Below are 27886 nucleotides of genomic sequence, written 5' to 3'. Positions count from 1 at the left end.
CATGTTTCCGATACTATTGACCTGCACTTCCATTACATTTCTCTGCCTACCGTGCTTGGTTCGTATTTACTTTCCATTACATTTCTTCTTCTACAGTCTTGGTTTCGTATTTACTATTTTACATACAAAGTGGAATCTGCTTGTATTATGGTGTAACACCACTAATTCAAGCCCGGCTAGAAAGCACATACCAGAAAGTAGTACATATTTAACACAAAATAGTTCCTATGCATGAGTGTAACTTTCAAAATATGTAGAATATTTGGGTATTTTTGGTAAAGCTGAAGGACTGGTGATCATTGTAGAACATGTCAAACATGTTAAATGCTTTATATGTAAAATTAAAAAAAGATAAAAAAGACAATCCTTATTAAGCATATGAATGCCATTTGCACAGAAAATAAGAAATACCGTTTTATTATTTTGGTGTTCGTAAAGTGCTCGTCTGGAATAACCTCCATCAGGAATATTCAAACCTAAAAAAAAATGAAAATCATTGAAGTAAAGCATTTTAATCCATATGACCAAAAGGAACCTAACTCAGCTAAGGTTATCTTTAGGATAGTGCCAGCTATGACAAAGAACTGTTAGAATACTCTTGCACCTTTTAAAAGCATTTCATCATATGACTGCTCTCCCTGATTAAATCTGCTTACTTTGTAACATGAGATTAAACAGATCTGTATGAATAGCTTGTGTATAAGACTCCTCATACTCCGATTGAAAGAATTAACATTTGTATATTTGTGTCTGACAAAACAATTTATAGTATATTTGTGTCTGACAAAACAATGTATAGTATATTTGATCGCTGCGATATAGCCTTTTAGTGCTAATGCGGCGTAAAGCAACCAACAATCAATCAATCAATCAGTATATTTGAAGTCTAGTATGTGACAAACACCACTTACACTTAATAAAAACTCACCAAGGATACCAGCCTTGTAGTTCTGTACGCCTATTATAACTAGTTTTAATTAAAATGAGAAAATCAATTTATAGGTTAGACTATACTTGGCCATGTTTTATGAAGATTTAAGCCCAAGGCGAAGCCGAGGGCTTAAATCTTCATAAAACATGACCAAGTATTGTCTGACCAATTTAGAACATATTCACACTTTCGAGTGACCTTACAAAATTATCCTTTCCCATTGTAATATATTCAAACCTAAATAAGAGTTCACTTTTTACAAAGAACTAAATATAAAAACATAGGTAATCATCATTTCAATGGATGGAATGATATAGCTCTGACATAGTTTGTCAGGACCAAGTGGATAAATTGTTTTTCACCTGCTTCAGGTAAAATTTAATACTTATTCATATTGAGATATTTTTATTTTGAAAAGCAACACAATATTATATAAATTCCCTTTTTGAAATATAAATATATATATTTGTATAAATATTTAAATTAAGACCATTCAACATTAAATGCTTACTTTTCATTGATGAATTTACATGTATTGTGCTTCTCTGAACAAACACCCCTTTGCTTTACATATCAGCAGTCTGGCATTGTTTTCTTGAAAGAAAAAGAAAAAAATCCTCAAATATATAAATTAAATAAATACTGTTTTACCTATATCCTTACCCCAACTGTTTTTTGTTTATTCTATATATGTGTACCATTAGAAAATGTATTAACATTTGAAAAATTTAAACTGTTTTGTTTTAATCATTGCTCTTTCACCTTTAATCAGTAGACTTTTCCCCTATGGAAAATGCCTCAGGGAATTCTACACTTCGTTTGTGCAGTTGTTAAGAGTTCACTTTCATAATTAGCTGACAATGAAAAGTCATTCATGTATAGCGTTTCATAGTGCATGAAAAACCATGTACTATGAAAATTAGAGGTTAAAAAACTGACTTTTCATTGGACGAGAAGGGGTGAGTATGTTCTAAGTTTAGATAAAGCGATTTGAAAGAGAAAAAAAATAGATGATATGTGATCATATGTGTGAACCTAACACTAACATTAAAGTAAGCAGAAAAGACACAGAGTTCATTTATGCATAACATACTCCCCACAATAATCTAGCTGTTTTTAAAACATGCATTTATGGATTAATCGTCTTTTACTGAGTGGTTTGAAAGCATGACAACCCATTTGATATTAGAATGTTTTCAATCATTCTGTTGCTGGTTGATGGGTTTTTATATCGCCTAATGATTGATTTGCATTAAATCTACATATGGAACTTGTAATTTGGTTAATTTCTTTATATGGTTCGTAATTATTATCTCTATGAGTATTTAGTCCTTGGGACTATTGACAGAGTCAGCTTCTTCATAGTTCGATAACCAGAGGACGCATTATATAAATCACATGGATAACCACTGCAGTTTTGGGATCGGATGTAACAAATTATATAACTACTAGTATTCCTGAAATCTGAATACGCTTTATATTTTGCTAATTTGCATATATGAAAAAGAAGATGTGGTATGATTTCAACAACTATAGGTCACCTTATGGCCTTCAACAATGAGCAAAGCCCATAACGCATAGTCAGCTCTAAAAGGTCCCAAAATGACAAATGTAAAATGATTAAAACGAGAAAACTAACGGCCTAATTTATGTACAAAAAATAACGAAAAACAAATATGTAACTCATCAATAAACAACAACCACTGAATTACAGGCTTCTGACTTCGGACAGGCACATACATACAGAATGTGGTGGGGTTAACCGTTAAACATATTAGCGTGATCCCAACCCTCCTCTTACCTAGAACAGTGGTGTCACAGCGAGCTATCATTGAAAAAGGCTCAAATGAATATAAATAGAAATACTACACAGAGTGGACGTGGCCGGGTATATTCAAACAACAAAAAGACACTTAGTTCAGATCTGACAGTATTCGAAGTTAATGAAAGCTTGTTCAAAGCCACTACAAACTAATTATAAAGGCATGCCTCTAAGACTAATTATCAATCAGTACACATCCAACATGGATTAAGTAAAAGACGTCATAAACAGTCAGAGAAAACCCTGACATTGTCCCATGGTACAGGTATCGACAGATAGTTTATATTATATAACAATAATATTTAGTTTGCTTTTAATTTATTGATAACAAAATCAATTATAATACAAATAAAAACAATATTCAATGATCTAATTACAGTACTGAATTGGTAACCCTTTAGAATAAGTTTATTTAAAGGTTCGATAAGTTTACCAGGATCGTTAACTTTCTAAATTTCCGGGCACGGTAAAAAGCATATCTGTATAAAGGAGGATGTCCCACCCCGCTTGAAATATTTTTTCTACAAGTACAACCAAACTTCAAAACCAAATCTTTACATCTATGGTAAAATTAACTAAAAGTTTTTAATTTGTGGCAACGATAAATCCCTCGCTAAATAATTTACCAGTAATACACAGATTACGTCCGTTTAATTCAAAACGTCACAACAATCACGGGCATAGCGAACGACTTGTGAAATATATTAAACTCCGTAAGATGGTGACAAAAGAACATCCCCATCCAAAAAAGGAAATTTAACAATAGGGAACGAAAAATCGTAAATTTTAGTGTGGAGTTTCCCATGTAAAACCGAAATATCTCAATCTAGAAAAGGATATTTATTACCGTTTTAAAAATAGCCAACCAACAATCAATCCATCAAACATGCTCTTTTAACGACAAAATCAAACTATTTTTGAACAGAGCTTACATATTAATTCCCTGCTGTCGGAGTTTTCATTAGTTATTTTATTAAATTAGAATACGACACAGTTGACATTCAATGATAAACAAATACACAATTGTTAGTCGCTAATTGAATTGAACATGTTGAAGATCACTTGGGTTAAACGTAGCTAACTAGCCTTGCTTTCAGTACTTGAGTACCGGAATGGTTTACTTGAACACTAGTTACTGGTATTCGGTGATAACAAGATGTTTATAAATTAGTAAGTTTCGTTAAAGAAAATCTTTATGTTAAAAATTCCTTAGCTGATAAAGTCGCTGTCCAAATTCTTAAAATTATGGTTTCTTGTTTGTTGTTTCTAGCAACATCAATGCTAAGTATTCTTTTAATGCTATATGATGTACAAAACATATTAAGTATTTTGTAACTTTGTATAGTTTTGATGTTAATTGTTAAGAATTTTTCATTTTGTTGGTGTTAGCTTGACAGTTGACTATTGCATTTAAATCTGTGTCTGCTGTTAATTACAACGGGAAACGTGTCGGTAACTTGAACTTTCCTGATGAAAATTAAATAACAATAAATGATAAATGATAAAAAAAAAAAAAAAAACACAAATGAGCGAAATAAAATTTGTATAACATGTTTGTTAAAGAAATATATGTTTTCTTATTTAAACAAATCCGTGACAAAACACATGCGGATTTTTTTGGTGAAAGAAAACCTAATTGATACATATCAAATGCAGGGTTTGACTAAACAAAATCGTAAACTAAATTTCATTATTTGTCATTATCGGTTGGTCAATAACTCGACGACACTCCAATACTAAGTATGATACCAACAATCATTGAAACGACACGAATGGACACCAATCATGGGGTTATTATACTATCAGTATAATAGTCCAAAACCAAACACACCTATAATGGACAATGGCAAATTAAAATCAGATAAACCCGATCTAATGGTGTACCAAATAGAAATTCAATGATCAAATTCATCATTTGATGTCACTATAGAGGAAGACAGGTAGGGAATATAGCAACAACTGGAACAAATCCGTCGTCATCAATGTCACTATCGAGGAAGAGAGGTATGGAATGTAGCAACAACTGGAACAAATCCGTCCTCATAAATGTCACTATCGAGGAAGACAGGTAGGGAATGTAGCAACAACTGGAACAAATCCGTCGTCATAAATGTCACTATCGAGGAAGAGAGGTATGAAATGTAGCAACAACTGGAACAAAGCTGTCGTCATAAATGTCACTATCGAGGAAGACAGGTAGGGAATGTAGCAACAACTGGAACAAATCCGTCGTCATAAATGTCACTATCGAGGAAGACAGGTAGGGAATGTAGCAACAACTGGAACAAATCTGTCGTCATAAATGTCACTATCGAGGAAGAGAGGTAGGGAATGTAGCAACAACTGGAACAAATCCGTCGTTATAAATGTCACTATCGAGGAAGACAGGTAGGGAATGTAGCAACAACTGGAACAAATCTGTCGTCATAAATGTCACTATCGAGGAAGAAAGGTATGGAATGTAGCAACAACTGGAACAAATCCGTCGTCATAAATGTCACTATCGAGGAAGACAGGTAGGGAATGTAGCAACAACTGGAACAAATCTGTCGTCATAAATGTCACTATCGAGGAAGACAGGTAGGGAATGTAGCAACAACTGAAACAAAACCGTCGTAATTAATGTCACTATCGAGGAAGAGAGGTAGGGAATGTAGCAAGAACTGGAACAAATCTGTCGTCATCAATGTCACTATCGAGGAAGAGAGGTATGGAATGTAGCAACAACTGGAACAAATCCGTCGTCATCAATGTCACTATCGAGGAAGAGAGGTAGGGAATGTAGCAACAACTGGAACAAATCTGTCGTCATAAATGTCACTATCGAGTAAGAGAGGTAGGGAATGTAGCAACAACTGGAACAAATCTGTCGTCATAAATGTCACTATCGAGGAAGACAGGTAGGGAATGTAGCAACAACTGGAACAAATCCGTCGTCATCAATGTCACTATCGAGGAAGAGAGGTAGGGAATGTAGCAACAACTGGAACAAATCCGTCGTCATAAATGTCACTATCGAGGAAGAGAGGTAGGGACTATAGCAACAACTGGAAGAAATCCGTCGTCATAAATGTCACTATCGAGGAAGACAGGTAGGGACTATAGCAACAACTAGAACAAATCTGTCGTCATAAATGTCACTATCGAGGAAGAGAGGTAGGGACTATAGCAACAACTGGAACAAATCTGTCGTCATAAATGTCACTATCGAGGAAGAGAGGTAGGGACTATAGCAACGACTAGAACAAATCTGTCGTCATCAATGTCACTATCGAGGGAGAGAGGTAGGGACTATAGCAACAACTAGAACAAATCTGTCGTCATAAATGTCACTATCGAGGAAGAGAGGTATGGACTATAGCAACAACTAGAACAAATCTGTCGTCATAAATGACACTATCGAGGAAGAGAGGTAGGGACTATAGCAACAACTGGAACAAATCTGTCGTCATAAATGACACCATAGACCACATCAATATGGTGTTTGTAAAACAGTTAAGGACGAATGAAAAAAAGGTCAATTTAATACTCAGAATGATGATTTGCTTATCATATACCAATTCAAATATTAGTTTTGTTCTGGGTTACTTTGTATATCAAATAAATTAAAAGAACTGAATAGCACAAAATGGCATAATTTCACTATTACATATGCTTTGCACTTTTAGACATATAATTTCAATGTTAAGCAAATATTTGAAATCAAATCAAATTGACAACGAATTTCCATTATTTATATACAAAAAGTTTTATCGAAGCCGTTTTTTGTTAGATTTATTTGAATAACCATTTACGATCAATTTTCTATACGTGATATCGTTTACTACCTCTTACATCATGAAGGCCTAGAAATTGGTATGACTAAATAGGATTCCAAATTACAAAGATTAATATCGTTTTCTAGAGTTGAGTGATGCCTTTCTCGTGTACAGAACTATAACACAACGCATGATGTTTTTGGGCATTACCATGTTTAAAAAGTATAATCACGAAAATACTGAACTCGGAGGAAATCCAATCGGAAAGTGCATAATGACATGGCAAAATCAAATGGCAAAACGCATCAAAATCGAATGGACAAGGACTGTCATATTCCTGACTTGGTACAGGCATTTTCAAAATGTAAAAAATGATGGATTGAAGCTGGTTTTATAGTGCTAATCCTCTCACTTGTACGACAGTCGAATCATAACAACTGTGATTTTTCGTCGTCAAAAATGATTAAACTAGCAGTGTATTAACATGCACGACTCGTGGACACTGTTGTATGCCTGTTATCTTTAGTGTTTTTTGTTTGTCATTGAAAGGATTTATAATTTTCTCCTTCGGAACTCCGTATATTTCTTTTTATTTTAAGTATCCTCATTCGATGTGACCTAGGGGGTTGTTTGAAACAAAGTTGGATCTACCAATGCGGTAGTAATATTTTGTCCTTCCCTCGGTGGTATTTGAACCATTCTATGAGACATATTGACCATTGCTCCTACATTGTGTCAAATGCCTTAGATCAAAGATGCTTTTCCTCGTCGGGTTCATCCAGACCAAAGATTGGTACAAAATTCTAACGACGTCAAGCTAGCAACCAATCCAGCGACCACTACACCCCCCCCCCCCAAAAAAAAAAAAAGAATCATTTAGCTAGATGGTCAACAAATTTCCATTATGTTACAACTTTCCATTAAAAAGAAGATTCATGATTTGACAAGGATATTTTTTTTGGTTTATTATAGTGTATGATGACGAGTAGATAGAACACGTTGCAAATTCAGTTATTGAACGTTTATTTTGAAAATTTCGTCTGATTTCGCTCTCTTGTTGTCTTGTTTAGAATTGATAGATTGTAAAAATTGGAATATGATGTATATTCAACTGCAATATTAATAAACACCTTAAAAAGAGTATTTTCAAATGGAATTTTTAAAATTAATATTTTATTATTAGAAATATTGCTTGAATTATTCTTAATTCTCTTTAAGTCTACTCGTAACAAAATATGGTTTTCGTGAAAGAATTTTGCTTTTTGAAGTTTTATGTTCTAAAACAACCTGAGTCTTGATGTTATATATTTGGTAGTCCATTTTTATTTCATTCTCTTCTAAATTGTTGAGGCGGAAAAGACACTTTCCTCGCAAAAATAATTTATTGACCTCTGACTAGATGAAATGTTCAGATTTTTTATATTTTTATTTGTTATCCCATTGACAGTGTATGAAGGCTACATCTCATTTTATTCATATTTAAGTTATAAGATCTTATAATCTTTCTTTTTTTCGGAATGTTCATGCACCAAATATTAACTCTTCCAAATGTCTTGGTAAAATGTTGCATAATCTTAATTTTTTTAATGCTGAACTATCACCTGAAGCTAGATTGTGCTTGTGTAACGATGTGATTTCTACAATAATTATAAATCTGGTGATCGGCTTCGCTCTTTAAACGAAAACATGCCTATTTGTGCTTAAAAAACTTAAAGGCAGTATTATGTAAATTAAGAAATTTATGTAAGAAACCAAATGCTGTGTTTCCTATGCAGAAGTATTGATTGTAACACCATGTCAGCTCATCGGTTATGCAATAAATAAAAAAAAAAAGTAAAAAATGTATTTTTTCAACGTTTGAAAAATATTGATACAGTTTGTTTGATTTAAAAAGTAAATATTGCAGTTTGAACCGATTTACCATATGTTTCTACCAGATACTGTAAATAACAAGATGGGATACTGGTTTCCAGTTGGATTTTTGGTAATGATGTTTTGGCTTTCAAATATTTGTCTTTTCAACTGCATTATTGGTAGACAACTTAAAAAGAGTAATTTTAAATGGATTTTTGAAATTATTATTTTATTATTAGAAATATTGCTTTAATTAATCTTAATTCTCTTTAAGTCTACTCGTAACAAAATATGGTCTTCGTGAAAGAATTTTGCTTTTTGAAGTTTTATGTTCTAAAACAACCTGAGTCTTGGTGTTATATATTGGTAGTCCATTTTCATTTCATTCTCTTCTAAATTGTTGAGGCGGAAAAGACACTTTCCTCGCAAAGATAATTTATTGACCTCTGACTAGATGAAATGTTCAGATTTTATATTTCTGTTTGTTATCCCATTGACAGTGTATGAAGGCTTCATCTCATCTTATTCATATTTAAGTTATAATCTTAAATTTTTTTTCTCAGAATTTTCATGCACCAAATATAAGCTCTTCCAAATGTCTTGGTAAAGTGTTACTACAATAATTATAAATCTGGTGATCGGCTTCATTCTTTAAACGAATATATGCCTCTTTGTGCTTACAAAATGAAAGGCAGTATTATCTAAATTAAGAAATATATGTAGAAAACCAAATGCTGTGTTTCCCATGCAGAAGTATTGATTGTAACATCATGTCAGCTCATCGGTTATGCAATAAATAAATAAATTAAAATAAAAATTGTATTTTTTTTAACGTTTGAAAAATATCAGTACAGTTGTTTGATTTAAAAAGTAAATATTGCAGTTTGAACCGATTTACCATATGTATCTACAAGATACTGTTCATAACAAGATGGGATACTTGTTTCTAGTTGGATTATTGGTAATGATGTTTTGGCTTTCAAATATAATAGACTTAAATGGCATACTTTTATTTACAGAAAAATCATAACGTTATATATCTATCAGCAAGACATAACAATTTTGCATGTTTAGAAATAACAGATAAAAAGTTTATTTCATCCTTTTAGATTGACGCTGAATACATTTAATATGTTTGGCAAAGGATGACATATCAATGAGCAAAATAAAAAGGAGCACCAAACTTAAAATCGTGCCTGCAAAATAACCAAGATAAGAAGCTGTTCGGCTATTATCGTCTGCACTGACCAATCTTCTCCGATAAGACGACAGAGCTGTTTTATTAACGGCTATAGCTAATTTGAGTTCCTTTAACCTAGTTTCCAAGTCGATATTCATTCCAGCGACGCAAGAACATAAGCATGCCAAAGAAGAGCTTGACGTCACCAGGTTACCATTCAGTAATGAATGTGTCGTTTCTTCTAGAGATGCGAGTCCATAATTGACTTCCGGTGACGTGTTTTCGGTGATCGCTACACTAGTGATATGTTGAATGTTTTGAGTTATCTTCGTGGCTGTTGTGAATTCAACGGTTGTTAATGTTGCTATATCTGATTCTGTAGCTGATGCACCCGTAGTATCGCCTAAAGTTTTCAAGAGGTTATTTACAGCTTGTGATGTACCGGACATTAAATAATCTAAAACGGGAAAAAATCTTATCTATTATACGAAAAGGAAATAGATTACACAATGCAATGTATTACAATTATATTTTTTTTTATTGAAATAAATATTATCCAATTCATATGATAGAAGGTTTTGGGTTGCATTTGAGGCAATAACAAAACAAAATGATTAATTTCGTTAATAACTATTGTAATTAGTTATAATATATGAAACAGATAAATTGATAACACACAGATAGGTATATGTCTCGCCTTTTTGTTAATTTGAACGTAAAATACAAATGTTTGAAGATAAAACACCAATACGTAACTAAAATGTGAGTTATGCAAACTATTCAAAGTTAAAGACCGACGACAGAAGGCAGCCCAATCAATCTCCATGGAAATGACATGTGCATTCTTATACAAATAAAATTAAAGATACCAATTTTCTTGCACCAGATGCGCATTTCGACAAAACATGTCTCTTCAGTGATGCTCGTGGCCAAAGTATTTTAAATCCAAAACTTTTATAAAAGATGAAGAGCTATAATCCAAAAGGTCCAAAAAGTATAGCCAAATCCGTGAAAGGAATCAGAGCTTTGCATGAGGGAGATACATTCCTTAATATATAACAATTTCTTATATTTTGTAACAGCAAATTTAAATTACACCAAATAAAAATCCGTATGTTAATGCCAGTACCGAAGTACTGGCTACTGGGCTGGTGATACCCTCGGGGACTAATAGTCCACCACCAGAGTCATCGACCCAGTGGTAGTAATAAAATTAAAGATACCAATTGTCTTGCACCAGATGCGCATTTCGACAATACATGTCTCTTCAGTGATGCTCGTGGCCAAAATATTTGAAATCCAAAACTTATGTAAAAGATGAAGAGCTATAATCCAAAAGGTCCAAAAAGTATAGCCAAATCCGTGAAAGGAATGAGAGCTTTGCATGAGGGAGATACATTCCTTAATATATAATAATTTCTTATATTTTGTAACAGCAAATTTAAATAACACAAAAAAAAAAATCCGTATTTTCATGCCAGTACCGAAGTACTGGCTACTGGGCTGGTGATACCCTCGGGGACTAATAGTCCACCAACAGAGGCATCGACCAAGTGGTAGTAATAAAATTAAAGATACCAATTTTCTTGCACCAGATACAACTGCATACCTAATATTGACCTACCACTAATGATTCCCCCAGTTTGCATGATAAATCAAATAATTTTCGCTAATGACCTAAATACGAACTGATGAAGAACTTGTAACAACTTTTCAACAAATATATGCATTATATCTGTGTACAAAGCTTTATTCCTGAATTATTGTTTTACCTCTTTCAAGGGGATGATGACTATGTCTTTAATCATTGGATTGTTTATGAAAGTTAGTTTTTATTGATGTTTTTATTACTCTCATCATGATATTTCTGTATATGATAATGAGGAATTACAGACACATGCACTCATGGTTATAAAGTTTACACACTTTGAACAAACAAAGAGTGTAAAATGTAACACCATGAGAACATGAACAAAAAAGAGAAGAAGGTATATAACAGCCAATAAAGCATAATCCTAATGCAATTCGTTTGTAACGATAATTATCATTAGACGATGAAAAATATTTTGAAGGTTTAGATTCCACGTTCCTCCAGTCCGTAACTAAGAAATGTAAGCCACTATTTTGATTTCGATTATTTTTTTGGTGTGTAATTTCTCACAAAATAAGAGAAAGTCACATTTTTAGCCTCAAAATCTTATCTGTTTCAACATTGAAACCATCCCGAGGTGTACGAAAGGTATAAATACGTCTAGTGTTTATGTTTGACACCGTGAGTATTAATATGAAGTCACATGGTTGAGATTCTAAAGACGATGCAACAGTTTCACGGAATTTTTTATTTATGTCTTTTTTAAGCCAAAATATTTATTAAATGGAATTCATTTTAAAATACCGCATCAGAAAGGAGATACGCGTTGCTAGGTATACCCAATTTGAAAAAGTCAAATCTACCTTTTACGAAGACCAAGCTTATGAAATACAACACAGTTTTCTCCAACTTCAGATAACTGTAAAATGATTTGAATCATTATATCTGCACTGTGGTAATAATGAAGGTCAATTATAGTTGTTATCGATATTAAGAATTGAACGATGGACAGTCAGTGCGTGAATGCTTCTTACTATCTGATTGGAAGATATTACGAGACGTGAATAATCAAAGTTTATTGATTGGTTAATAATCCAAACCTAGTAAATGTCCTTCAATCCCGTAGATTATCGGATTTGTCCTCTTTATTTTAGCAATTAGATTTTGCCTGGTCATCCCACCTCGCCCCTTTCGTGGAAAAAATTTGGTTGCTTATATAGGGAACCACTGAAGAGTGACTGAAGCAGACCCCTTAGGACAGTCAGTGCCCCCCCCCCCCCCGTTTTACAAGAAGTTCTGGATTCGCCACTGATTGGAACAATTTGTTGCCAACGTTTTCAGTTTTTTCTAATCTAAAATCTTTCTACAGTTATTCTTTACTTACCAGACCAAGCAGTTTTATGATCAGAGATTGCAAAATAATGTAGTATCTCCACTGCGATATGACTTACAATGTATACAGGGGATCTACTTATGTAGTAAGTTCGCTGCGATATGACTTTTAATGTATACAGGGGATCTAAATGTTGATTGAGATTAATGTTTGGATTACATTGATAGTCACTACCAGGCAATAACAAAGAATAGGTGTGTTTGCCCTAATTCTACATACACAGAAAAAAGCTACCTACTCAAAATCTTTTATTGTCCTGATGTGAAATTTCCTTCAGATAGGCTTGCAGACTTATGAACATCTGAAACTTAGATTTCTTTTTGCCAAAAAAAATAATATTAGAAATTGACGACCCACCTTCCCATTGTCTCGGTGATGGGTAGGACTTGTACAAACCAAAATATTATCAAGTGTGGCCTCATGGCCGTTAAAACTTTGTGAAATGGCTGTTCCGATGGAGAAACTGTCATACCGAAACATTAATGTTGCGCATATTTCATTAATGTGATATACTGTCAGGTGTACTCTCGTAAATTCATGGGAGATGAGTAATAACATGGATATCGTTTTTGGGGCCTTTATAGTTTGCTGTTGCTTGTGAGCCAATGATCCTAGTTAAACACCATACGATGGTTTACTTTTACGAATAGTGACTTAGATGCAGAGTTTTCTTATTGGCGCTCATATCACATCTTCTTATATTATTCTGCTCATTATTAGTCTATGATATGTTCTAATTATTCAAGCATTTTACATTGCAATGCCTTCAAAGGTGATAAATTGTAATATATACAGTCTCCTCCATTAATTACTGCTGTTTCCTTTGAATTTGAAATAAAAAATACAAAGGTTTGCATTATAACGCAAAGATAGGAAGAAGAAAAAATTGTGTGGCGCTAATACGCTTCCGTAGTTAACAGTCGTATAGTGATGTTAAACACAAACTTTCTACTTTGATGATTTAATGATTGTGTATACAAATGCTAACTGTATTATTTAAACAATAACAGTATGTCTTTTTATTTTGCCAATTAGCATCTTGTTTTAACCGATACATTGCTACTTCAGCTCGATAAACTTTCAAACAAATATAAGAATAATATAAACATATTGTGCGTTCTGTAGCAGATTTTGATACGTTCATAAACATTGATTAAATTGATAACAACAATAGAAACATTATATTTCCCTGTTGAATTTAATTGTAACAATCGAAAACAATTCATAACGCACTGTACATGACAAAACATAATTCAATCCATGTAAAGTAGCGCAAATCGATCATTGAAAAGCTATCTATGTTTACTGGAATCCTTATTTTGTAGTTGGTTAAAATTCGAATTTATGATGTTTGAATCATTTCTAAAAGTTATTTTTACTCATTCATAGATATTTGCTGGATCTCGACGGACTAGTACAAATCATTAAATACAAGCGAATTCCAGTTTATCATAGAAGTATTTCACTTATTTTGAATAAATGAGCTGTCAATCAAATACATAGAGGAATATTAAATATGAACATAAATTATTCATGTATACATGAAGGACTCAAAGGGTTCATGTGCGAAATCATGCTGAAGTGCTATGGTCAATTCCGAAGTGTGATGGTCCGTTCGATGATATGCGATGGCCATTTGACGCATAATGGCTAGTTAAAAATCTACAGATGTGCAGTTATTATAACAAAAAAAAATCATTATCACCATCAACATCATATGTCAAATGCACAGCAGTTACCTCAACGACTAAAAATGACAAGTCAAGTGGCATTACACTTTATCATTGTTTAGTTGGTTATGTAGAAATAAACAAAAAATCTATTTTTTTGTTTTGATTCTTTCTTATAATAGTAAATCGAGATTTGTAATCAAGTTGGTGCAAATAACTCAGGAAATATCAAATTATAGCTTTGAAAAGATATAGAATTAATAAATATAAAGTTATTAGTCATTCAAGAAATAATAAGTCACCAAGAATTTGAAAGCCTTAATATCAAAATTTTCAAAGCCGTTATTTACTATTTAATGCATTTCTCATGTTTTCTAGTAGAGCTTAACATGACTGATGATTGTGTAAGATAGACTTACTCCAATATATAATACATATAATTAAAGGAAACACGTCGGTACAAATACCATAACATGAAAACAAGATTTTAAGAAGGTTCGGATTAATCATATTTCAATTGTATATGATTTGTAAGGATTATGATTGCAATAAGTGCGAGAAAGTCAAGTAGCTTTTATCTTGCGTTCAGTGAGTTCTACGTACTACCTTCTTCTAATACTTACTATAATAAAGCAACATAACTTTACCAACAGAATGTAAAGCAGTTAGCGTTATCTAAAAGTCTAAAGGACCTAACCTTTTAATAAATCATATAATCATTCAAGCATTTATATTTAAGATACAAGTTACTAAAACAATAATTAGATTGAGAGTAAATTTTTGAACTGTGTAAAAGCACAATTGTAAATTCCAAATTAACAAAATAGGTTATATAAGTATATGATTTTAGAACTGATCCTAATTGATAAGCATTATTCAATCACTAGAAACGATAAACATCTCATTGTGACCTAGTTTAGACATGAAACTTTTAAACATCCCAGCAAATACCAGATCTTGTGATCGGTTATCCTTATTTATAGCATCTCATCCTAACAAATGCCTACACTTTTGTGATCGGATATCCTTATTTATAGCATCTAATCCTAACAAATGCCTACACTTTTGTGATCTGTTATCCATATTTAAACATCTTAACAAATACCTACACTTTTATGATCGGTTATCATAATTTATAGCATCTCAAACACAAAACAACTTTAGTTTATGAAGTTTAAAGAAAAGTAGATAGAAGTGGCATCATATCAATGAGAAGTTGGTATACAACATTGATATGTAAAAGTAGATAGAAGTGGCATCATATTGATGAGAAGTAGATAGAAGTGGCATCATATTGATGAGAAGTAGATAGGAGTGGCATCATATCGACGATAAGTTGGTATACTACATTGATATGTAAAAGTAGATAGAAGTGGCATCATATTGATGAGAAGTAGATAGACGTGGCATCATATCAATGAGAAGTTGGTATACAACATTGATATGTAAAGTAGATAGAAGTGGCATCATATTGATGAGAAGTAGATAGAAGTGGCATCATATTGATGAGAAGTAGATAGGAGTGGCATCATATCGACGATAAGTTGGTATACTACATTGATATGTAAAAGTAGATAGAAGTGGCATCATATTGATGAGAAGTAGATAGACGTGGCATCATATCAATGAGAAGTTGGTATACAACATTGATATGTAAAAGTAGATAGTTATCAAAAGTACCAGGATTATAATTTTATACGCCAGACGCGCGTTTCGTCTACATAAGACTCATTAGTGACGCTCAGATCAAAATAGTTAAAAAGCCAAATAAATACAAAGTTGAAGAGCATTGAGGACCCAAAATTCCAAAAAAGTTGTGCCAAATACGGATAAGGTAATCTACTCCTGGGGTAAGAAAATCCTTAGTTTTTCGAAAAATTCAAAGTTTTGTAAACAGAAAATTTATAAAAATGACCATATAATTGATATTCAAGATAAAAATAGCATCATATCGATGAGAAGTTGGTGTACTACATTGATATGTAAAAGTAGATAAAAGTGGCATCATATCGATGAGAAGTTGGTATACTACATTTATATGTGAAAGTAGATAGAAGTGGCATCATATTGATGAGAAGTAGATAGACGTGGCATCATATCAATGCGAAGTTGGTATACAACATTGATATGTAAAAGTAGATAGAAGTGGCATCATATTGATGAGAAGTAGATAGAAGTGGCATCATATCAATGAGAAGTTGGTATACAACATTGATATGTAAAAGTAGATAGAAGTGGCATCATACTGATGAGAAGTAGATAGAAGTGGCATCATATCGATAAGAAGTTGGTATACTACATTGATATGTCTCAATTTGCATTAACGAACGGAACTACGAATTGTCTTTTTTTCTCTATCATTATCATAACCTTGAAGAATAACTACTCTTTAATTTATCCAACACAAACATTGTGTTCATCAATTTGGTTTTGTGTGGTGTTTATAAGATAACTGGATCTAAAACCATATATATACTCTGATGGAAACTCATTTTTTACACTAAAGAATTGACAAAACATTTTAAATCTTAAAATAAGACACATAAATAAGTGTTTTTATAGACAGCAAGACTTTTGACACTTTTAAATGAAGTTCATAAAACAAAAACGCAAGGATTTCCTCCCCAACAAATTGGTCAAATTTCAAACATATCCGAATGACTACTTACTTGTATTGTGAGTAATTTTATTATTTCGGTTTTTCACATGAACCAAGAAATAGTGTTGTGTAATGAAATTCTGTCAATTCAATATGTATTTTAAAATATCAAACGGCAATTGATATCCATAAGATGACCCCAAAAACGAATGACTGACACTCTATTTTGTAGAACGACTATAAAAATTACTTACCTGTGTACCAAAATCCTCGGATTAATACAATAGGAAAGGTCAGAAAATCGTCTGAAATTAAGTTACATCAATTACTTTATTAAAAACCTTTTTCCGACAAGTCTACATTTAACATGTTTAACAATGATAGATAATTTTATAAGTACAATATTTTAGTTAAATAATACAGCACATTAATTGTTCTTTGTTAACTATGGCCAAAACACATTATTGGTGTGTAAGATTTGGTCCTCTATATTATAACCGAGAGATAGGTCGGTTAATCTATATTGAGTATACGGAATATCGTACCAACTGAGAGCAATGTATATACAGGCGCTGCTGGATTGTAGATATAACCAAAGGAAAGTTAAAAATATGACAACTTGAATTATCCATTTTGTTGTATTTTGACTCATCATAGATACCAGGATTGATTTTTTATATTTTCGACAGCTGCGCGTTTCGTCTACGTAAGACTCATTTTGATGTGTGCTCTTTTATTACTTTGGAATCATATCGCCTTATTTAGGAAGTAACCCCAAAACTCTGGAAGCCATTTTTTTTTTTGGCTGATGAAATAGAGGATTCGTCAAAAATGTGGCAAACCCTGCAATATAACATGTCTTCACGGACACTTTTGTAACTTTGACATTCAGCACAGGGACACAAAAACCAGTTCTAAAACTTTGGTTGAAATTTGTGTCTTTTGAAAATTTATGTAGCAAGAGTTTTCATTTCAGATTGAATTTCTTTCTTGCAATAATATGATTGTTGCGGAACGTTTGTCCTGCTAGAGTCAATACATCCCCGCCTCCCCCAAAAAAGCATCAATCGTGCCCGTTAACATTGTACTTCATCATGAGTTTATGATTTTATATCTGAATTTCGATGCATTATATTAAACCATGTAGAGTCAGATCATTGCCACTTTTTTTCTTTTTGAATTTCTTGGAGGTCGATATGTTTTGTAATTTTACTTTACAATGATGATTTGGGAATTCTTGGTTACCGTAACTCTCTAAACTACTCATAATTAGTAAATGTATACTCAGTTGCTATTGGTTAAACTATTGGAGCTTTTTTGGCTCTGTCCATTAGTGCGCTTACTACGAACACAGAGCTTTCGACTTTGAGTTCCGGAGGTGATTATGTAATTTTCTAGTAAGAATAAAGACCACCGGCTACATTTGGCACAATACTCCAAAATACAACGGTGTTTACAGATCACATATAGCGTGTTAATGTGTAGACTCATTGAGGTATGATACCTGCTAATGTATAGATTGCTACTCTCCATCAATAATAGATTAGCCAGTCGCAATCGATTGAATAATGCTTGGTTCGGTAATATATACATTGCTATGAATGTGTCAAACAAAACGCCCCCACTCCACCCCACCCCAAAAAAATAGAAAAAAAACCAACCCAAAACAATGCATAAACAGTCAGAATTAGAGTGTTGAATATTAGAGAGAGAGAGAGAGGGTGAAACTTACCTTCTGGACTCGGAGAGAATATGTTTACAGTTAAACTCCACATTTTTCTTTCGAACGTTATCCAAAGACATCTAACGAGTAACGTTTCTATCCTATTTATAACACTTGTTTTAAAAATCTGCAGAACATAATAGCTTATTCATTTAATCTATAAACAGTTAGTTCTATAAACTTATTTAATGTCTTTATTGGTTGTAATTTTTATCTCGTTTTAGTAGTTTAATAAATAACTGTCATGCATTGTTATCCAGTTATAAACACTTATGGGTGTGATCTTTGCCTATGTGAACTTACCCAAAGACTCAGGAAAAACTTATCTCATTGTTTTGCGTCTGTCGTCCGTCGTCCGTCGTTCGTATTTAGTAACAACTAATGTATCCACTAAAACTGGTGGACGGATTTGTACCAAACCTCGCCACAACCATAATTGGTTTTTTTTCTAGTTTTAAAATCTAGTCCGTTCATATTTTTTTACTTTTTAATATAATGCTACTATTGAATCATATTTGTCAACATAAAAACTATCTTACATACTATACAATAAAAATCAAAAGTCCTTACCGTTACGTTCCTATATATTAAGTTACGATATTCAACTCTATTCTGTAGTGAACAATCGTCAATACTGTATTCTAATGTAAAGTCTTCTTTTGCTGATAAAATTGTTGCTATGTTTGTTACTTCTATTTCGCTGATATAGACAGGATCGGGACCAAAGTCTAAAACCAAATCAATCTGTAAATAAATGGTTAATAAATAGATACTGACTAGAACTTTGAAATGTATGGTTTACTTGTATAATTTGAATAATTAGCGATTTCCTGCGATCTTTTCATAAAAAAGAGTAAAAAATCTCTCAAGCCTTTTTAACTTTTTTGAATTTGAGCGTCACTGATGAGTCTTTTGTAGACGACACGCGTGTCTGGTGTATATACAAAATTTACTCCTGGTATCTATAATGAGTTTATTTGATACCAATTCGAAAGTATATGTTAATTCAAAATTCAATATGAACGTGTCGAATGGTTTATTATATTTCATAAGACCAAACTTACCTCAACAGTCCTCACTCCGGAATATTGAAATGATTTAATCAAAACAGTTTGATATGGTCCAGCATTTTGGTTCTCTGAAACAAGATGTTCACACAGTATTGGAAAACAATCTTCAAGACATATCATTCGTGCTCGTATATAAACAAGTTAGACAACTAAAACCAAAATCAATTCAGAAGGTAAAGTCCATTAAAACAATACTTATTGGCTTACTGATCTTTGTCTTGGGGTAGAACAAAGACTTCGAAGAAAATTATAAATCCGTTCTTCGTTCATTTAGAACAAATAAGAAAACAACCATGGCAATCTCCTGTCTTTATACTATATATCTACCATTATAAAAATCCTTATAAAGAAGCTGCGTTTTCGTTTAGATGTTGAAATGTTCGAATGGACTCCTTTAAAAGATTTTACTACAATTCATTCTACAGTAAAACTGATCTAATACGTAACAGAATCAATTTCATACCTGATAAAACAGCGAACGAATCTGACGAATTCATTGGAATAACAAAGTAGGGACGTAAACTATTGCTATTGTTTCTTATATTTCTATCAGTGACCGCAAACCAGCATGGAGGCGTCGGTAACACAGGACACAGGACAAACTGGTAACCAGGAGTACTGAAAATAACATTTAGTTACAAAGCTACGCGTTTCGTTCAAACTGTATCTTGACTGACATAAAATGTAACATATATTACAAAATGTTTAAGATGAAAAATTACGATATTGATAAGTAAAAGGCTTATGTTCTTACTTCCTCAGGTAGAGTTGACCATAGCTTAATTAAGCTATTTTTTCTTTGCAACTCTTTGTCATATAACTTCTAACGTTTCTACCTTTGTTAACATGTTTTGGCTTTCTTTGTTTAAGTTTTGGTTTCAGCATTTCTGATAAAGATAAAACCAAAACAGTGCTTTGGGACGTTCGAAAGTCATGAAGTGATATTTTTATCCAAAACAATTAGAATATTCCATATTTGTCAGTGCACTTTTATCTGTTTATAATATAATCGTCAATATGTTAGTAACTTTCTGTTTCTAATGTTATTATACTGGGGACTTCAGATTTTTTGTCATATAAGCAAAATACATTGTTGGTGATTTTGTAGTGTAAATCAGAAGTATTTCAAAATAACTTTACTCCAAATTGAAATCGCTGTTTGTATATGGTAATTTTTATCAATTTACTATATGCAAAATTATGAACTTTCCAAAATACTGGTCATTTTTTTTTATCCAAGGCATAGATTACCTTGGCCGTATTTGGCACAACTTTTTGGAATTTTAGGTCCTCCATGCTCTTCAACTTTATACTTGTTTTGCTTTCTATTTTTTTTATCTGAGCGTCACTGATAAGTCTTACGTAGACGAAACGCACGTCTGGCGTATTAAATTATAAGCCTGGTATCATTGATAACAATTTGTGTCAGTTATAACTTACACGGAAATGTTTTTACCACACATGATGTGAATTTCGCAATTAATGATTGCTATCTCTTCAGTGAAGCGTCATGTTCATTTTTTTTTAAACCTTTATCCATTTGATTTTTACACTTCGATTTTAACTTTCCTTGCAGGTCGGTATTTTTACTATTCAAGTGTTTTCTCTGGTACAAACATTGAAGCGCTTATAGACAACAAGTCAAGCAAAACCCGGACAAAAAATAAGAAGTATGCATGGAAATAAACTCATCATAGATACCAGAACTAAATTTAGGATATACGCGCGTTTCGTCTACAAAAGACTCATCAGTGACGCTCGAATCCAAAAAAGTTTAAAAGGGCCAAATAAAGTACGATGTTGAAGGGCATTGAGGACCAAAATTCCTAAAAAAAAAATTGCCAAATACAGCTAAGGTAATCCATGCCTGAGGTAGAAAAGCCTTAGTATTTAAAAAAACAATCATTTGTGTTTTAATTTAAACAGTTAACATGGTTAATTTATAAAAGTAAACGTTTCTTTGTTTAAATTTATTGCAATAATAACTTATTTGTGATGACATTATATATATATGATTTCTGTATTCCGTGTCGTCTCTACTTTCGCTCACTTTGTTTATATATTATTCAATTAGGCTTCTAACCTCGGCATCCAGTGTTGAGATCTTCAGACAATACCAACCAATGATGGTCATTAATTATCTTATTTTGAATACAAATTATTGTCCAGTGGACATTTTTTCTTTATAACTTGCTAGGTCCATTTCACAAAAATCAAGTTCTTCTAGCGTAAATATAAAATTTCAATCATGGAATCTATGATAAGTTTATTTACAACCACTAGGTCGATGCCACTGCTGTAATTCCCAGAGGGTATCACAACCATTTTTTGGGCTGATCAATGATTTGAATAAACGTTGATATGTTCATAATCATAAATTGTTTCTTAAACTTTGAATTTTTAAAAATACTACGGCTGTTCTACCTCAGAAAAAGATAACCTTAGCTGTATTTGGTAAAAATTTTAAGATTTGTTTTACCCTCAATGCTCTTCAACTTAGTACTTTATTTGGTCTTTTTAACACTTTTTTGATTCTCGAGTCACTAGTGAGTCCTTTGTAGACGAAACGCGCGTCTGGTTTAAATATAAAATTGCAATCCTGGTATTTATAATGTGTTTATTTAATTCTTACGAAAATAAGCTGAGATCGGAGATTATATTTAATAATACTTACTTCCATTTTATACTGGTGTGACTGGATGACATGACAGGAGAAGAAGTAGCAATAAGTCTCTCCGGTGTCATCCAGGACTCAAACACTTCTGATGAATTTACTGTATTAAAAATCATCCAAAAATGTAAATCGCCAACACCATTAAACAGCAAAAGGGCAACCTAATAAGAAACAATAAAATCATGGTTCTTTGAAGTAACGACAATAATTTCCGCACCATGAAATATTCATATGACTTAAGTTGAAATGCTCCGTAAGAGTTGAATCCCAATCCCTGTCAGGAATTGTAATCATAATTGAAATTAACATTACTCTCACGTTACATGATAAAAATCGTTCTAAATAAAAGTCATTGCTTGAGAATAAAGAAATGACTTTTTAATAAGTACAATGAAATATTTTGTAGCAAAGTCGTTGTTCGGGTATCAATTACCTCATGTGGTGGCTCCAGAAACCAGTCATCAACCAGAGCACTTCTGAAATTCCCATGAGCTATAACTTCATATACTGAGTTTGAATGTTTATCGCCATTCGGATCATTGTCACTATAACCAGACTCCCAATAGCCTTTCATATTTTTATTTGTTTCTTCATTCAGTACCATCAAGTTATAAATTTTATTGACTTCTAAAATAAAAATTTAAAACAATTTCTTCCGTCATAACATGCATAACGTGAATTGGAAAGAGTGAATACAGTAATATTGAGTGTGTCTGCTGTCAAAAACAATATTCTCATTAATAAGATCGAATATTGCACAATTCATCAAAATATCATATAATAAAATATAACTCGGTGGTTTTTATTATAAGATACAAGTATTTGAAACATTTTAATATTGACGAGAAAATATATCTTTTGATTTCACATGGAATAATTTATATGAGGAAAACCAAATTTTTGCAAAGCTATCAAAATATGAATGACAAAAAATATAGGTTCTATCATCTATCAAGATTATTTTCTAGAATGATGAGCAATATTGCTGAGGACATTAACTGCAAGTTTATCTAATTTAGACAATAGTAAGAACTTTTGATAAAGTTGATCATTGCTTTTTGTGTACCACCGAACGTAACCATGTTCATAGATAGCTGTCTTATTAAAAGTTATAATCAAACTTCATACGGCATACAAATAAACTTTATTTTTAAAAATAGAGAATGGAAATATGGTGAATGCAGGGAAGGAGACAACAACCTGACCAAAGAGCAGAAGCCACCAGTGGGTCTCATATCCGGAGTTTTAGATGGCCCCTATTCAAAGGTGTTTACCAGTTCAGTGAAAATAGACGTCACAATAATCTCCTAAACATATAAATGAACTAAGATTTTTCTTTAAGATACAAGACTAAAGGCCTCAGTTTGTAAATTTTTTCTCGCTTTCGAGTTTTTAAAGTAAAATGTTGGGAATATTTTTAGGAGTCATTTAAATATTTCAAATTTCCTAATTTATTCTTCCCTAAAATAAAGATCCAGTTTTATGAATATTGGTTTTTTAAAGCCTTTCATACGCCCTTTATATCTGTTTTTTTCAAAAATGAAAAATTAACAGGACAAAATCTTTGGTAGTTCAAATGTTTTACATTTAAATAATTTTAATAAGATAAGATAAGATAAGATAAGATAAGATAACTTTATTAGCACTAACACATTGACAATAAATGGTTATGGCAACAGATTAAAGACTAACTACAATAACATATATACAATGAAGGAGTGACAGTGGATATTATTATGAGAGAAATATATAAAAAAATAAATGAGAAGCATATACATTATTACAGAAATCAAGTACCTTTTAATAATGAGTTTCTCACCAACAAGCATTCATTCAAATAGTTGACAACAATTTTTAATATTGTTTGGGAATTACTATTTAGAATTGATATAAGCAAGTTATATGATAAGGAAGGAAATTTGTTGTTCAATAGAACATTATTTAATTTTTTAATAAGGTTATCTCTCACATATTTATAGGAGGAACATTTTAAAAGAAAGTGAAGTTCATCTTCAATGTCTCCATTGTTGCATCAAAGACATACCCTACTATTATAAATATGTAGTTTTAAAGATTTGAATTTGAAATTGAATTTGAATATTCGTCCTTAATAGTTTTTAGGGCAAATAAATGCTCTAAATGATTGAAAATCGTCCCCTAACACGCATTTAGAATATTTCCTTGACTAATTGGCTCTTATCAAAGGTCTAAATTATAAAACAAAATACTATTGAAGCATAATTCAAGCATAAAAAAATTACCTGATACAACGTCTGAATATTTCCACAATAAACACAATAATATAATGTTCCTTTTCATTCCGAGAGTGTAACAATATTTTCTGTATGCAGAAAATATATATATTACAATTTCATTATCCACAATCAAGCTCTTTTTATAATAATTTGGTGATTACCCGTCGCTTTATACTTTACGTTATTTGTAAATTTATTTTGAACAGTTATTTATATTTTCCAAGTCTGTAACTGCAGCAGTAAAACTGCAATTGATCTGTTGAATAATATATTCTATCAAATCTAGAAATTATTCAGTGTTACAGTAATACTATTGCATAAGTGAGTTTTTGTCGAGCATTAAAATATCTCGTATATCTCCACAAAAAAAAAATTGGAAAATATAACAATCGATGTTACAACATGAGAATCACATTTTAAACAGATTTCAGTCAACATAAGATAGAAATGTTAAATTACGTTTCGCTTTCAAAAACATATCATACGGGAATTCAAGATATACGAGATATTTTAATGCTCGACAAAAACTCACTTATGCAATAGTATTACTGTAACAGTGTTTGATGATTAAGTGCTAGTCTACCTTAGAATCAGGCAGTGGTGAAAACAGGACAAACAAAAACCCACTCAGGTTGACATTAATTTATGTTCAAAATGTATAATGATGCAAAAATATACCACTCGTTTTCTTGTCCTGTTCGGGTAATTGGAGATAAAATTTGGTTACAATGCACTAGAAATTAACAATTAAGGGGAGCTAACTCTGTAAATTGCTATCATTCTTACCAACGTTTATCTAAAGATTTCTCAAGTTTCAGACACTAAAGACCTACCATTTCTAACTCAGGATGCGTGTTACTTCAAAATATGATGGCTAGGTAGGTGTTTTTTTTTAGCCATGTTTTGATTTATTTCAAAATTTCCTGATTCTTACACTGCAGTAGTAATTTCGTTACATTTAGATAAACGAATTGTACATGATTTGATGCACGATATGGACATCAGTTAAACCATCATTATTGGTGCTCACACAGTATATGGTACTGGTCAAAATAATGATCCTCGTGAACTCCCCCACCAGTAACATTGACCAACACAGTTGTAATACCAATTATATGGTATTAATTTGATGCATCATATGCACATTTAAAAGGGAACATATAAATTAAAACAAAACTTCAGCAGTGTTGACTACTGATGAGAAAATTATAAATGAGAACAAGAACTGGCAATTGCAGGTTAGCAATAGGATTAGAAAAAAGAGGGGCGAAGATACCAGAGGAGCAGTCAAACTCATAAATCGAAAATAAACTGACAATACCATGGCTAAAAATGAAAAAAGACAAACAGACAAATAATAGTTTAAAAGAAGTAACATAGAAAACTAAAGACTGAGCAATACGAACTCCATCAAAAACTGGGGGTGATCTCAGCTGCTCCGGAAAGGTAAGCAGACCCTGCTCCATATGTGGCACCCGTCATGTTGCTCAAGTTATTACAAACCGGGTAAATAGTCCATAAATCAGTAGATCACATTCATCAAAAGGGAAGGGTATTGTACGTAGTTATGATGTAAGAAACATATCTGATATCATCTGCAAAACGGTTACTCCATAACGGTCAAACAACTCGTGATGGCGTCCGTAAAATTTACGAAGGGATGATTTCAACTTCACCATTTGGAACTCCTGGTTTAATAGCTTCCTTGTGAAGAGCAACCCTCTATTAAGGAAATCACGATAGGAAATACAAGCTCGAGAATATGAAATCAATTGGGAGATATAAACTCCGTATGCAGGCGCTGCTGGAATGTTGCTATATTGGAAAGTTCACAATTGGGAAGCTGAAATCATCTCGTTTGTCGTAAAGTTTTGTTTTCAACCGACTATCATTGTCAATTTCTAGATGTAAGTCAAGATATGAGGCCGACTTAACTGTATTTATCCTGTATCTCTATGGGATTCAACATAGTCACCGGATGTCCCCGCGACCGATTGGACAAACACAGCTCTGTCGTAACATTCAGTTCACTCCGCACAAAAGATATTAAAAAAATACGTAACTCTAAAGTAAATTCAAAAAGGATAATCCATTAAAAACTGACGAAATCAAACGTCAGACTTTATTAGCAAACGGAATGAATGAAATGAATGTATTTGAATACAGTTTGAGTTACTTTTCACGTGTAATGGGTCTCAAATAGATCCAACATCATGAAAACATGGTAAAATGGTTATGAACACTTAGTTGTTTAACTGAAATGGTTTGCCTCTATGTCCTCACTACAACGTTTTTGCTACCTTATTTGACATCGGCTTCTTTTATCCTGAGTTTTACTGTGGGATTTGCTATGTGTTTGTTTATTCTTCATTGGCTAGAAGTATAAGGGAAGTGTTGAGATCTCACAAAACATGTTTAACCCCACGCATTGTTGTGCCAGTCCCAATTTTGTGTATGGTCTTGCTGTAGCCCGCCTCCGGACGCAGGTTAAAGAATCATTGATAGGCTTCGGCTGTTTTTCTTCTGCTTGTTCGGGTTGTTATCTCCTCGACACGTTCTCGGTTTCCATTCTCAATTGTTTTTTTTAAATCGTTATCATGAATTTAAGATCTTTTAATTAATTTTAGTTGTCTCCTTATATCAAATATACCCATTACTTTATAGCTTTGGATTACTTTAAATAATAATAACTTTAATCGCAAAATCTGAGTGCAAAATACACCCATATGGGCCAAGCAAACAAAAATACAAACATATATAATACAGAAAGTTTTTTTTATAAAAGAACTACCAATTTATACAACCGCTTACATTTTACCTGTCTGTGTTGTTGCAACAGAAGGTGCAGACTGTGAGTATTGAAAAGTTCAAGTTCAATTATGTAAGTCTATAAATATAAAGAATACATAGAATGACATATTCGCTGATAATCGTAACTGGAATTGCGACGATCCCAATATGGCGACGGCAGAAATAGGTAAAACCTATTCAGTCACTTTTCTATAATGAAGTTCGATGTTGTCAAGAGTTACTCAGCTGCAAGGTTTCTCTATACTATTACCGTAATATTTGAATCGTAACGGTGCACTATAATTCCCTAAGCGCTCAGAAAATTTTCGTCGAAAAATTCGGGATAATAATCGTAACTCGATGACATGTTTCTCGTTTGCACCTGTCCTAAGTCAGGAATCTGATGTTCAGTAGTTGTCGTTTGTTGATGTGGTCAATAAGTGTTTCTCGTTTATCTTTTTATATATAATAGACCGTTGGTTTTCCCGTATGCATGGTTTTGCAATTGTAATTTTTGTGGCCCTTTATAGTTTACTGTTCGGTGTGATCCAAGATTCCGAGTTGTTCTTTGACCTA

The 27886-nt window shown here is 32.4% G+C and overlaps 1 protein-coding gene across 2 annotated transcripts; it reads right to left on the bottom strand.

Moving 5' to 3' along the window:
* Positions 1–9456: 9456 nt before the first annotated feature.
* On the bottom strand, positions 9457–22886 carry LOC134684179 (uncharacterized). Of its 2 annotated transcripts, XM_063543457.1 has the most exons (8): positions 22699–22886; positions 22266–22426; positions 20055–20209; positions 19586–19659; positions 19092–19265; positions 18531–18648; positions 17053–17103; positions 9457–10002 (listed from the first exon to the last, which is right to left on the bottom strand). In XM_063543457.1, exons 1-8 carry the CDS (start codon positions 22867–22869, stop codon positions 9458–9460), a joined length of 1449 nt encoding a protein of 482 aa, XP_063399527.1. In that variant the 5' UTR covers positions 22870–22886; the 3' UTR covers position 9457. The 2 variants fall into 2 exon arrangements, with proteins under 2 accessions (XP_063399527.1, XP_063399528.1); XM_063543458.1 differs by lacking the exon at positions 17053–17103.
* Between the last annotated feature and the right edge of the window lie 5000 nt (positions 22887–27886).

The sequence above is a fragment of the Mytilus trossulus genome, chromosome 9 (genome assembly GCF_036588685.1).
Source record: "Mytilus trossulus isolate FHL-02 chromosome 9, PNRI_Mtr1.1.1.hap1, whole genome shotgun sequence".
Taxonomy (NCBI): Eukaryota; Metazoa; Mollusca; class Bivalvia; order Mytilida; family Mytilidae; genus Mytilus; species Mytilus trossulus.
This window is presented reverse-complemented; position numbering and strand designations above follow the sequence as displayed.